Here is a 14,211-nt window from a genome sequence, read left to right as displayed (position 1 = left end):
GGAGAAGGGATTGCTTCTAACTCAGTGGCTTTGCTGAAATGCTTGTGCTCTGGAATTACATGGTTTCTTGTGTGTGAGTAGCTGCCTGCTCATGGAGCCACAGATCTTGGTAGAAGTGAGCAGGGGCTTTGGCTCTTAGAGATGTGGAAAAAGCATCATAATGTCTAGGAGGCATCAGTGTTTCCTCCACAGCTCTTATATGTTGGCTAGTGGTTTACTTTGCATTTTGCTTGAATTTGGGGTCAGCTGGAATATTTTCTCTCCCTGTTTTTTGCACTGGGAAGGGGTTTCTGGCTTGTGCCCAGTCAGGGTGTTCTCTGCACACTTCACACTTCATGTGAAGCACGGCCCCTTCCCCCTCTGCCTTGTCTCTGGTTACCAGGCCCCCAAGCTGGTATTTAGGCTAGCAGCATTTGCTTGTGAATAATCAGAGCTGAGATGATGCACTGAAGCAGGGGCCCTGCCTCAGTCTGGCTCTAGGGGATAATGTACAGCACAGAGCTGGGCACAGCCAGGGTAAGGACTCCCTCTGGACAGATGGGAAGGTAGGATGAGGTCTGTTTTTAACCAACACATAGACTTGCCGAGGGAACATCTGCAGATCTTGAAGTCTTGCTCTTTCCCTGCTCCTTTCTTCACGGGTGCTGTTAGTACTGGTAGGTGGGAGCCTGAGGAAAGCCTAAGGCAGATCCAAGTGTGGTGAGCTGACCACTTTCTGCTGAAGCTGCTTGGTCTCTGAGTTAGGCTTGTCACCATTTGTCAGCTGACAGTTCTTGTGGTAAGTAAAGTAAGCCTGGGTAATTTTGGTTCAGTATATTTTAATGTAAAATAGCTTTTTAATCGTGGTCCTTCTGAACTGTCAACATATAAAGCAGTCTCCAGCCATGGGTCCCTGCTAACACTGCATGCAGCAGCCTGTGACAAGGGACATAGCAGTGCTGTGAGCAGGAGTCACTTCTCAAAGCAGCCTAAAGCCATGTTGGACTTTAGAGGGAATAAGCCCAAATGAGCATCTGTAATGACAGTAACATTTTCGTGCAATTGAGCTGCATTTACTTTGGAATGGTGTTTTGGTCAGTCCCTGTCACTCTTTACTCCTGTGCTGGAGTGCTGCAATCTGTGTCTGAGCTCCACTTGGATCAGTACCAAGGCCATGGGTGGCCAGCAGAGCAGGGCAGCTGCAGGACTCAGTGCCTGTGTGACACCCTGCATTGCTTCTGGGAAGTGCTTTGTTTAGTTCACAGCAGTACCTGTGATGTTTTTAATTTTTCTGACTGTACCAGTTTTGCCTCTTTTGCTGCAAGCTAACCTCATTTTGCTCTTAAAGCTCACAGTTGAAGTTAAGGGCATTTAAAACTAGCACAGTGGTGGTGAGAGGAGGTCTGGTTAAATGGGGGGCTGTGTAGTTGTTTCTTTCCACAGAGACCTACAGCCAGTTGTGTCTCACTGAGAAGCAGCAGAGTGGAGCCCAGCCTGGGTGCGGGAGCTGCACCAAGCTGGATCAGGGTTTGTTTTTATCAGTTTCTTTTCTGCTGTCCTTGGCAGTGTTCTCAGCTGCTATGCTGCTTCCCCTGCTCTGAGCTGTAGAGAGCAAGGCAGATGGGGGCTTCCAGTCCTGGGATGTCACCACAGAGGAGTGAGAAACTTGGTCTGTCTTGTTGCTGTGCTTCAGTCATCATACCCACAAGCATCATTTCAGCCCTGCCTGTATTGTTGCTCCCACCAGGGCCAGTGGTGACTGTCTCAAGATGCACTGTGCAGGCACTTGAGATTCCAAAGAAAACCTTCTCACAGCAGAGTTAGTTACCCACCCGGGTGCATTTTTCTTCTGCAGAAAGTTGATCTGCCTACCTCAGCCTATTCAGACATTCAGTTTCCTGTTTGTAAAGAAATTGTAGTTACTGTCATCATCTCCCCACAGAAAGGGATGAAGGAGGTTTGGACAAAGACAGACCCCTGAAATTGCCCCTTCTGGCATATATGTGAGATGCACAGTGTCTGCTCCTTCTTTTGGCTACCCAAAAGGTGTCTTAGAGGTCACTTAACCTTGAGTATGCAAGGAATCTGATAGGTTTGGACTGGGGAGGTGTAATTTCTGAGTAGTGGCTCAGGTGAGAATCCAGGACTCCTGGAAGGCTTTCAGTGCTGGCAGTGTGCCCTGAGCCAGGGCTGAGCAACTTCTCTGGGCCTGTGTTTGCAGATGGTGCTTAAGTGGTGCCAGCACCAACAGACTCCAGGAGCTCCTGTCCTCGATGTGCTGCAGGCCTTGTCCATGGTGAAATGATCAGAAGACCAGCAGAGGATGATGTGTTTGAGGGTTGCACCATAATCCAGTGAAGTCCCTGGCTTTTCCTTACAGCATGGCAGGTCCCTGAGAGCCCTGGGCAGCCTGGCAGGACCAACCTGTTGCTGATGCCTGCTGCAGGATAGGTCAGTCCTGCATGTGCAGGAAGCACATTTGTCTTTAATCCTGTAATTGAGAGGTTCAGTAACAACTTGCCTGTAAAGATCAAAAGCTGAGGTACAGGCTCTTTCCTGCCTGGTTCCAGTCATGGTTGGGAAGATTTCAGCTTCCCTGTGCACAGGTGCCTCCTTTTATCTGAGCAGCTCTTGCAGCTCTGCAGAGAAGCTGTAGGGCTGCCTGCTCCCCAAAAGCTCTCATCCAGAGGGCCATACCCTAGCTTGGCTGAGTGTTGTTTGCAGCTTTACTGGGGGACAGGTGACAGCAATACCCCTGCCTGCATGAGGATGGGGGCACACTTGGTCCCTGGAGAGGATTGCCATTTATGTGCAGAAAGGGGCAGTTGAAGTTGATGATGTGACTGGAGAAAGCCTTGGTGGTCACTTAGCATGTTAGCAAGCAAAGCTGCAGGATGTGGAGGGCTGCTCCATTGTGCAGGGAACAAAGCTGAGCTATTTGCTGGCCTGGGACAGGCACTGGTGATGGAAGGAAATGCCATCGAGACTGAGAGTCATTTCTGCTCAGCCCTGGTGTCCTCGCCAAGAACCAAGAACAGACAGAGACCATATGAAGATGAGAGGTGATGAGGCTGCTGTCCTGTGTGCTTTGCAGCCCTGATCCCTCCTCACAGTAATCACATGCAGATCTGCAGAGTTTCCAGGAAATAAGTCTCTTTTCTCTCTCTCCTATCTGTGCATGGAAATGAGTACCCCAGCCTTAGATAAGGCCTTCACAGGGCATCTGGATTCCTGACTGGTTACTGTAGAGTCCATGTAGGCCTGCAGGATGTCCCTCTCCTGCATATTGCTCTCAGCACCCTCTTTGACAGCCCTGTGTGTCTTTTGAGCTCAGCTTTTCCCATCACTGAGCAAAAGGCAGCCAGCATGCAGCCTTCAGTGGGGATCACCCATTGACCTCCACAGCCAGAGAGGTGAGATGTGCCCTTTCTTAGCTCAGATGGATGGCCAGCCCTTTCTCTGGGCAGAGCTGTAAAGGGCTGGTGTTGGTTTTCCTACAGCTGGAGGGGGCAGCTCAAAACCCCACAGCAAGAACAGGCCATCTGTCACTGCTGTGCAGATCTGCTGGGCTTGAGGATTCACCTTGACTTGAAATGCTTCCACCTCCAGGAAATAGAAGAACCTCTGCATCGAGGATAAATGCAGATTCCCGCCAGAATCTGACATGTCCTCTGCCTCTGCACATCCTGCCAGCAGTGGGCAGGGCTGGAGCATCGAGAGAGAGGCAGGTCAGGGGCCTGTTGCTGCTCTAGGCAGGGGATGGGAGGAGAGGGGGCTGCTGCTCTGTGCTGCAGTTGGGTGGCACTGGGAAGCGTTTTCCCTGAGCAGCTGCTGGTGTTTCTGAAGCAGCTCCTTGCTCTGCATGAGTAATGGGGCTGGCTGCACGCACACCATGCAGCTGCAGCTCAAAGGAGAATGTGGATGGCTGTGGGAGCTCCTGTGGAATCTGGCCCTAGAGTGACTCTGCCCAGGCTGCAGGCTGTGCTGGCATTCAGCTCTCCTACAAACAGCAGCGTCTGGCTGTCAAAACCATCTCCATCCAGGGACTGAGCATCCTGTGGATGAAATACCTTCTGCCCTGCCTGTCTCTGTCACCAGCAGAGAGTGAGCCTGGCACCTGATATGTTTGACCACCATGTCCCTGATGGGGATGCAGTGTCTGCTTGCATAAAGCTTGGGCAGATTTTCTTGATGTCTAAAGCTGCATAAAAGTAAGTGATTGAAGCTCTCTGAGTGAAGGTTGCTACAGTGAGGCTGCTCAGGAAGTGGAAAATGGAAAAACGAATCACTTTGTTCCTGGCACCAATAATGAATGTTGTTTCTCTGCAGGTACACAGGGCCTGACAGGTCAAGTGGTAGAGATGGTCTGGCTCAATTCTAGGCATCCAGTGGTGTTTCTGCACATCCACTGATGTTGGGCACTTGGCAGAAGATGCCAGGCAGCCCTGTCCAGGGTGTTTTCCCTACCTTGTGTATCTGATTTCAACAAATAACCCTGTATGTTCACTCATGACCATTAAAATTCTCTAGCCAGGCCTAGAGCAGCTGGTCACATCTTATTTACTCTATCATTAAATGTTACCATCTCTGCTGTATAGGGAAAATGGTGGCTTATGAGCCTAAGTCAGATGTTTGTCTTTCTTCTGCTTTTGGTTGATGACAGGTCTTGCTGCTGAGCCCCATTCTTTCCATGGTGATAAGACACTCACTCTTCCCTTGTATTTGTCCCACTGGACCACATTTTGTCCCACTTCTCTTGGTTGACTGATGCAGCAGACCTGTTTTAGCAAGGCCAGCATATGCACCACTGCTAGAGTTAAGCCCCATGGAGCTGCTTCCAGCATTCCTGGAGTATTAGAAATAAACTGCTGAGCTCAGTATTTGACTAACGAGCACAAGCATGTAGTGCAGTGGCAAGCAGAGCCAGGCAGGCAGAACACAGCACACCACACAAGCTGCCAGCAGACACAGAAAATGCACAAGCTTCACGGTCTCAGATTCTTCCTTGCTGCAAGGATGGGTCAGATCATTTGGGGTGATCCACAGAGCTCAGGTGTGGCTTCTGTGTTCTATCAGCTCCAGAAAAACAGTGTAGGGAGCAGCAGTCCTATTGCCTGCAGCTTACTGGTGCCCTTTGACCTTGTCCTGCTTGACAGTGGTGAAAGTGGCTGGGCAAAAGAAGAGAGAGCGTTCCAGGTTTTATACTGAGCAGGGCCACACTGAGGTGTGAATTCCTGCAGTCTTAGCAGCAGCTTTCCCTGGGCCCCCCTGCCCAGAGAGGACAAACATGCCCAGCAGTGTGGGCGCCAGCTCCCAGGGACCTGGCAGGGAGGTGGGGCTGTGGCAGAGCAGCCAGCACAGCTGAAGCCCTTTGCATAAGGGGCTGTTTGTTTTGCTGAATTGTTAAGCCCCATTGACAATAGCAGCCCCCCCCACTCTCTACACTCAAGGAACTGTGGTGGCCAGACACTGATCCTTTCTCTTATCTTCAGGCACTGACTGAGGGCTGTTCTCCACAGTCCCTCTGAGTGGCTGTTGCGTTTTGTGCTCGCTCTGCAGGCGTACGAGTGGGCCTTGGAAGGGATGCGACACCTCGCCTGCATCAGCATGGAGGACTGCAGCTCCGCCGAGCACTGTGCAGACGTGATCAAGTGCCTGGAGAGTTACAAGGGCCAGCACCCGGACATCAGCACTGCCCGCTTCCAGGAGATGAAGGAGCTGGCCTGTGAGCTGAAGAGTGACAAGGGGCTCAAGCAGTGGAAATTTGCATGGTCTAAATGCCAGGAGACCAAGCTGGTTTTTGAAAAGAAACTCGAAGCAGCCTTGAGAACAAGGAAGTCTCTGCTGTCAGAGCGCAGCCCAGCTGTTGGGGAGCAGCCCCAGGCTGGCAGTGAGACTGGCACTCTGTCCCACCGGAGGCACTCTGAGGGGGCCACCTCCAGGTCCCACTGGGACAGGACTCAGAGCACATCTCATGGCTACAACAGAACCAACAGCTGTCTGGAGTGGACTAGGGAGAAAGCTCCCTCGCCCTCCCTGAGCTGCCCTGGTGATGTTGATGCTGGGGAAGTATTTGTCTGCCAAGCTGCTCTCAGCCCTGGTCCTCACTCAAGCAGAATTTCTTTCGCCAGCAGGGCTTGTAAGTCCCCAATGCTGCCTGAAGAAAAGCCAAACCTGGAGAGCATTTTAGAAACCCCAGAGGTGAAGCAGTCTTCTACATCCACTCCAGTCCCTGGGAAGCTGCCTCCCAGGAAGGTCCTCCGGAAGGCCCAGAGCTTTGACCTGCCTTATGGTGAGAGCCTGTGGTCCAGCTGCCAGAGGAGCGAGCCGGCCAGATACGGCAACACCGGCGTCTTCATCAAGGGGCTGGAGGTGAGCAGCACCGAGCTGGTGGACAGGACGTTCGCTCTGCGGCAGCCGGCTGTGAGCAGCTGGGCTGCAGACTGCCTGCTGGAGGGACAGAGGGGCTGCCTCGCCGGGTCAGAAGCCAAGAGCTGGGGCAGGTAAGTGTCTGTGACATTTGGTGTTCCCTTTCTCAGCGTGGTGAAAAGGCAGCCAGCAGAGATTAGAGGAGCTCTGTAGTGCTGGGTACTTTGGCAGTGGTTACAGGACAGATGGAGATGTAGCTCCAGCTTCCCTGCATATGTGTATGTGATGCTGAGCAAGCCCACAGGGGGGTCCCCACATAATCTGGCACCTTTCTTGGTGGGGCAACAGAGAAATGGGATTTGTGGCTCTTCCCTCACAGTGTGATTCCTCTAGGACGGGAAAGTTCAGTTCCCAGGCAGGAGAGGGAGTCTCTGAACATTGGAGAATGAGAGATTACAGAAACAGTATTCAGTGACCTAACAAAGCCAGGAGTACAGGTGCAGTGGGAGAGCAGAAGCTCAGGGCATTGTCCCCCACACTTTTGTGAGTGCTGTACCCAGACTGGTAGGGAGGCACATCCAGCACCTTGTGACAGCAGCTTCACAGGTCAGAGGGTGTTTGTATTTGTGCTTTGGGGCTGAAATCTCTGGGTGTCCAACAGCTGGCATTTGTGTTGTTTTCCTTCTCTATCCTTGAGAATCTCAACTTTGTTGTCATACTGCAATGTGTGCCTGTGCTTTGGTGAGCCCAGGGGTATGAGCTGTTCTTGACAAAGGGTCTCCAGGCAGGTTTTTCAGTTACTCTCACTGGAAAAAAATAAAATATAAGTAAAAAATTAATGCCAGAGATGAGAAAAGAGTGCTGGATGCTGGGGCACCGTGGTTACTACTCTTGAATGAAGTGGCTGGGGACAGTGATATCTTCCAGAAGGGGGCTCCGATATCCCTGGGATACCCAGAAAAGCTCATGGCAGGGAATGTGCCCCAGCAGATAGCAGAGTGACCACTTTGCTTCTCAAGGGAGCAATGCAGCAGGCCTCCGTGTCTGTGGGTGCTGAGACAGTCCCACTGCTCTGTTCTCTGGACAGCCAGAGGAGTTCACTTGAGGGAAGGCTGAAATGCAGGGGAGGAAGGGACACATTGGAGTAGTCATGTTTGGTGCTACACTGCCTCACAGTGGAAACCTCGAGTACCTAGGAGGCATCCTTTGAGATATGTGAGAGCAACCCGTGCTAGGAACTGCTGTTCACTGATGAAGTATTAGGACCCTTAAGTTTTACTCTCTCACTTTTACTAGGACAAGCCCAACAGCACCTAGTTCTAGAGCTACTGTTCTCCCAGGGTTAACATTGCTTCCCATAGTCTCTAATCATCAGACTGACTCCTCACAGAAGTTACTGTGATTTCTGCTGTCACTGTTGTTTCAGGAGAGCAGCCACCTGCAGAGCAGCCTGTTGTGTCCAGAGCAGGGGCTGGGTGGCCCCAGGGGTGTGTGTCCTGCTGAGTTTGGGTCAGGATCACAGCCAGCCTTGGGCACTCCCTTCCTGAATCCTTAGAATCACAGAATATCCCGAGCTGAAAGAAAGACCCAAAAAGATAATTGATCCAACTTCTGACTGCATTGGACTACCCCAAGCATCACACCATGTGCTAGAGAGCCTTGTCCAAATGCTTCTTGAGCTGTGACAGGCTTGGTGTCATGACCACTTCCCTGGGGAACCTGTTCCAGTGCCTTAGCACCCTCTCTCTGGGTGAAGGACCTTTTCCTAATAGCCTCAGCCTAAACCTCCCCTGACACAGCTTCATGCTGTTCCCTTGAGTCCTGTCAGTGCTCAGGGTCAGAGCTGTCACGGACAGTTGTGTATCTGAGCTTGGACTGTGCCAAGGATCATCTCATTTCCATGCTGGGTGTCAGAGAGAACTTCTGTAGCGATAGTCCAGTGCTTTGCAGGCACTCTGGCTGCTGTAGCCCTGCTGCAGCCTGGCTCCCTCCAAGGCTGGCTGTGTCCTGTTGCAGCAAGCTGCGGCACATCATCGACGAGATGGTGACCACGGAGCGGGAGTACGTGCGCTCCCTGCGCTACATCATCGACAGCTACTTCCCTGAGATGGAGCGCCTCGACCTGCCCCAGGACCTGCGGGGCAAGCGCAGCGTCATCTTTGGAAACCTGGAGAAACTCTATGACTTCCACAGCCAATACTTCCTTCGAGAGCTTGAGAGCTGCTGCAACCACCCACTGAGGGTCAGCCACTGCTTCCTGCGACACGTAAGGCATCAGCACCTTGCCCCCAGGGTCGGGCTCTTCCACACATGAGACTGGTTTCTCTGCCTTTCCTACTGTGCTTTGCTACCATGAGACACTGCCAGGAAAACAAAATGTTTGCTCCTTAAAGCCCATCTGTTTCTCCAGGGATGCCCCTTACATGTTTTCTGTCTGTGGTGTCAGAGGTAATGACTAGAGTGAGCAGAGAGGTACAGACAGCTCTGGGAGAAGAGGGCTGCTGGGCAAAAGCACAGGGACACAGGTCTTGAGATCAGCTGCCCCATGCATTTTGCTGCTACATGGTGTGAGTGGTACTGGGTGACTGTTGGGGTATGGAAGAGGCTAAGGGATAGCAAAACAATAAATCATGAAGTCCTAGCTACTCTGGGAGTAGGAAGACAGGGACATTCCCTGGCTCTTAGTGAGCTTGAAACAAAGTTATTCCTGATATCAGAGGAGGCTCTGGTGCAGCCTAGGAGAGCCAGAAGTACTAGAGTAACCTGCCAGGGTCGTGGCTGTCACTGTGTCCTGGGTGCATGGGCCTCACTCGAGGATGGATCTCTTTGCAGAAAGACCAGTTTGGAATGTATGCGCTGTATAGCAAGAACAAGCCGAAGTCAGACTCGCTGCTGGCCAGCCATGGGAATACCTTCTTCAAGGTGAGTTCCACTGCCTGTGTGAGGATTGATCAGTGTGTTTGGTCACTGATCTGTTTAAGCAAAGCCAACTTACCTGCCTGAGGCAGGCTCAGTGTTGCCTCTGCTTCCCTGGCACAACTCTGCACAGTTGTATGGAAGGGGCAGGGCAGAGGTGCAGTGAGGGCTTGGAAAAGGGGCCCAGCACACAGCAGCATTGGTCCTATGGCCTTGCATTTCCCCAAGAGTACTCATTTTCCCTGAGTACCCCAGTCAAGAGGTGTCAGTGCTTGCCTGGGGGCACAGGGTTCTCCTTGGGGAGGCTGCTGCCTTCACTCTGCTGCATTTCTCAGTTCAAGCAGGTGCAGCTGGGGGATAAGATGGACCTGGCCTCCTACCTGCTGAAGCCCATCCAGCGGATGAGCAAATATGCCCTGCTCCTGAAGGACCTGATCAAGGAGTGCAGCGAGGCACAAGAGCAGGAGCTGGGCTATCTCCGTGCTGCTGAGGAGATGGTGAAGTTTCAGCTCCGCCATGGAAATGACCTGCTGGCCATGGATGCCATCCGTGACTGTGACGTACGTTCCAGAGTCCTCCCCTTTCCAGGGCAACAGAGCCACACTTATTCCCCTTCTCTAGACTTGGGGTCTTTGGATTGTACGGTGAGCCTCCCCTCAGGTTCCCCCAGTGATCAGAGTGCTGTCTGCCAGTACAGCATAGCAAGACTGCTGAGGCATGGGGCAAGGGAGCAGTGGGGCCTGGAGGTCTCCTTGATTTCCTAGGGCAGACAGCCTGGGTGCTGCTACTTGAGCTGGGTGAGCTGCTTGTAGTAAACATGCTCCCAGATGCTTACCAGTGATGGGAGGCACCCTGGAAGCCTTTGCAGATGGCATCCTGCAGGCTGCTTTGGACCTTCCATCTCTTGAGCTGTCAGAAGGGTCAGGCAGATTGCAAGAAGGAATTCAAACCGATGCCGTTGCCAAGGGTAGGGCAAAATCTACTAACTGGGACTTGGAGAGGCATGCAAAATGCAGCAGGAGAAACCCCAGGGCTCAGGGTGGAGTAGGATCTGTCTGGATCAGGAAGAGCTGAGGAGCTGGTTTTCTGACCCAGATGGGCTCCTCATGGTGGATGGAACTCATTTCCTCCCCAAGAGAAAGCTCTGGCTGCTGCCTGCAGCTGCCACTCCAGAGGTTTGTCACAGATCTGCACAGGGTGACAGAAGAGGGTCATCTGTGGGTTACACTTAGGAGAAAGGTCCAGCTGTCCCCTGAGCTTGCAGCCAGTTGTTTCAGCCTGATGTGGTCCCCAGCAATGCCATGCATCCCGACTTCTTTGAGAGCCCTCTTAAGATGTCAGGTAGCTGAGACTTCTTCCCCACCAGGGCTACAGCCATATGGGACCATGTTCTCCAAGTCCAGGTCTAAGGCTGCCTGGGTCATGCTGGTGGAGTCTTAGGAGGATGTCCTGTCGTGTCCAGGTAAACCTGAAGGAGCAGGGGCAGCTGGTGCGGCAGGACGAGTTCACCATCTGGCTGGGCCGCAGGAAGTGCCAGCGACACGTCTTCCTCTTTGAGGACCTCATCCTCTTCAGCAAGCCCAAGAGGATCGAGGGTGGCTTTGATGTGTATATCTACAAGCGCTCCTTCAAGGTAAGGGCAGCCCTGCAGCTCCCCCTTGTGTCGAGGTGTCCATGGCTGGTTTCCCCATGGCACATGCCTCTGAAATGGGAAGCAGGAGCACGTTCAGCAGAAGAGCTGCACCCACCACTTCTAAGCCTCCTCCAAACCATGCAGTGAAGCCAGAAGGGGATATTTCACTCATTAATGCCTAGGCCCTCTGTGCTGTGAGATCTGGGGCCAGAATTTTCTGAGGGTCATGGAGTGTGGAGGAAATGCAGCATGTACATGGAAGGGAAGTGGTGGTAATTCTGGATGGAGCACTAGAGTCTGCCTGAGCTGTCTGTGCTTAGCGGTGTCCAGGACATACTGGCTGCTTTCCAGACCCTCCTTCTTAGGTCTGCCAAGCTGGGGAGCTCTAGCACAAGGTTCAAGCAAACTCCTTTTGCTCCTGCTGCAGTCTGGTTTATGCTTTGCTTTTCCTGCTCCTCACAGACTGCAGACATTGGTCTGACGGAGAACTGCGGAGACAGCGGCCTGCGCTTTGAGATCTGGTTCCGGAGGAGGAAGTCCAGTGACACCTACATCCTCCAGGCCAGCTCAGCTGAGACTAAGCAGGCCTGGACCAGGGACATTGCCAAAATCCTGTGGCAGCAGGCAGCCCGCAATAAAGGTGTGATTCCTTCCTGGAATTCCTTCTGTGCCGCAAAAGGTGCGGGAGCCCTGTTCAGCTCATGCTGTCCTGAGTAGGTTTGGATCCTGTTACCAGGCAGCTCTGTGCAGCAAGCAGCTGTGTGCCAGCATGCAGCCTCAGGAGCATGTGCTGGGCTTGGCTGGGCATGTCCCTTCCCTGCCCCTCATCCCCAGGGAACTCCGCTGGTCCAAGCTCTGTATGACTGTAGACATCCACCTGTTCTCCACGAACAGAAGATCCACACTCAGGGTTCCCTGTCATGTGAGCACAGGCTGTGCCCTGAAAGACTTGCTGGTCTCCCCAGTGATCTGGGCCACTGCTGGAGCTCACTGCTGAATCATGCTGACCAAGTCCCTCCTGTCCCCCACAGGCTTCCCGCTTGGCAGGACTCTAGTAGGTGGCATGGCACTGAGCTACTTGGCTGGAGTAGGGCATGATTGCTTGTTCCTGGAGGCTCCACAGCACTGGGGAGGGCAGCAAGGGGAGAAGAGATCTAATCTCAGCAGTTCAGAAACAGCCCAGCCCAGGAGTGCTCTAACTTGTGGCTGAATAATGCCTGTGGGGAGTGTTGGGTTGGATCAGCCTCACAGTGTGGCTGTGGGTCTCTTCCTCTCCAGAAATCCGTATGCAGGAGATGGTCTCCATGGGTGTGGGTAACAAGCCATTCCTGGATATCAAACCCAGTGAGGCAGCTATTAATGACCGTGCTATCGATTACATCATGAAAGGCAGAGGTAGGTGCCAGCTGTGCCTTCCCCCTTGATCCGTGTGAGTGAGGCAGGACTGGTTCTCAGGGGGTTTTTTGTATGTTTTCTGGCAGGTGCCAGGACCAGAGCCTCAATTGCAGTGTCTCTGTTTGACCATTCCAACCCCTTCAAGAGGACACAGACGCAGCTCTCCACCGGCAGCACCCCCACTACCTATTCCCCTTCCTCCTCCTCCTCCCTGCTGGGACCCCTCAACCTCCACATGTACCTGGACCAGGCTCTGCTGCCAGGGGTCCTGGCCCCCCGACGCCCCTTTGACATTGGCACTTGCATCGAGGAAGATGAGCTGGAGCACGAGACGAGCAGCCAGCCCTCAATGAGTACGTACAGCCCTGTGGGGGCTCATCCCTGCACGTTGTGCTGTGCTCTGTGGTCAAACCAGGCTTGCTGGGGTCATGGCAGTCCCTGTCTCCTACCCAGACCAGGGCATGAGGGCCCTGCCCTTCTATGCCAGCTCTGTGTCAGATTCCATGAAGGGAGTTAGCTCAAATACAGGGCTTATAAAGTACCTGCTGAGCTGCAGCCCTATCCATGGCAGGCTTGGTGCTGTGTACTGATGCTGCTGTGGCCTTGGGGACACGTGTCCCTGCTCCTCTGGTATGAAGAGCTTTGTCCCATACCCTCACCAGCCTGGCCCCGTGACCCTTTGCCTTCCTTTGTGTGAACTTCATTGATGAACTCATACCAGTCACCAGCATCATTATAACTCTTACTTGTGTTGGTTCTTGTCTGTGGCCTTAAAGAGGCCCAGACAGAGGTGTGGGTGATCTATGGGCTTGTGTGGCCAGTGCCTTTGCAGACAGGTACATTATCAAGTGTATATGCAGCCCAAAGCTGAGGTTATCAGAGTGACCTTCCTCTCTTTCCCCAGCAACAGAGAGCTCAGAGTCATCGCACTGCATGTCCGCCACTGGCTCCAGCGGCTCCGACAGTGGCTGTGTCTCCAACGTCCCACAAGAAAGCTTCTGTGAAGACATGGGCTCGCCCCCCTTCATGCCCGTAGGCCCACAGCACAGCTCTGCCATGGAGGGCAGACCCAGGTTCACAAACAGCCAGTACATTTCTGCAGTAAGTGCAAGCAGCCAAAACACTCTCTTCACTTTGCCTGCTCCTGTAACTGCATCCCCAGTTCAAGCCACTGCCTCTCACAGGGGGACTGAAGATGCTGCTTTTGGGCTTGGGGTGACTGTGGGGAAGTGACATTTCCCCTTGCAGAGACTCTCATCCTCTGGGGTGGGCAAGAGCCCTCTGGTGCAGGAGCCACCCCTGCGGTGGCCAGGATCCCGAGGAGATGAGCTGGAAAGGACCTGCAGTGCTGGAGGCTGCACAAGGAGAGATGTTGCACAAAGAGGAGCTATAATGCTGCCATGGGCTGGGGTACATGTATAACCTCCTGGAATGGCTGGAGCTCTGCTGCACCTGTTGCCAAGCTCCTTTCCTGGGAGGTTTGGGCCTTTTTTGGGGAATGATGAGAGGGAGTAGTGGGAGCCTGTTGCTCTGAGATGTCGGTGTGTTCCTGAGCGTTCTCAGCTGCTTCCCTTCCCACTAGATCCTGTGCTGATGCTGTTGTCCTCTAACCCCATACTAACACTGGCTTCTCTCTTCTGCAGAAAGCAGGCCAGGTCACCATAAGTCCCTCAAGAATAGTGTGAGCCCCTCGGCCCCGCCTCAGGAAGTGGAGTTGTTGTAAGTAGCCCCTGCAGGGGATTTTCCAGCAGTTCTGAGTGCTGGTCAGGTGTGTCAGTAGCTCTGAGTCAGGGGAACCTCACCCTCAGCTCCTCTGTGAGTTTTCCCCATGCATTCCTGACTGGTCTCTGAGGCTCTGATTCATCTGCATACAGAGGAGCAGCTCCCGTGGAGCCACACTCTGAACAGCTGGTCTGATG

At 53.1% G+C, this 14,211-nt stretch overlaps 1 protein-coding gene across 7 annotated transcripts in view; it reads left to right on the top strand.

The window, feature by feature from the left end:
• The window catches only part of PLEKHG4 (pleckstrin homology and RhoGEF domain containing G4), a 96,113-nt gene that overhangs the window by 79,110 nt on the left and 2,792 nt on the right, over positions 1–14,211 (top strand). For 4 of the 7 annotated variants that reach the window (XM_064387297.1, XM_064387299.1, XM_064387301.1 and 1 more), the window contains 10 exons: positions 5,539–6,482; positions 8,365–8,614; positions 9,181–9,270; positions 9,600–9,824; positions 10,727–10,897; positions 11,360–11,576; positions 12,176–12,292; positions 12,379–12,645; positions 13,197–13,393; positions 13,936–14,011. In XM_064387297.1, coding sequence (XP_064243367.1) covers positions 5,539–6,482; positions 8,365–8,614; positions 9,181–9,270; positions 9,600–9,824; positions 10,727–10,897; positions 11,360–11,576; positions 12,176–12,292; positions 12,379–12,645; positions 13,197–13,393; positions 13,936–13,977 — 2,520 coding nt within the window. In that variant the 3' untranslated portion in view covers positions 13,978–14,011. The other 3 variants (XM_064387302.1, XM_064387296.1, XM_064387298.1) reach the window with 2 other exon arrangements.

Source organism: Passer domesticus, chromosome 12 (genome assembly GCF_036417665.1).
Source record: "Passer domesticus isolate bPasDom1 chromosome 12, bPasDom1.hap1, whole genome shotgun sequence".
NCBI lineage: Eukaryota > Metazoa > Chordata > Aves > Passeriformes > Passeridae > Passer > Passer domesticus.
Note: the sequence above shows the minus strand (reverse complement) of the source record. Positions and strands in the feature narration are given on the sequence as shown.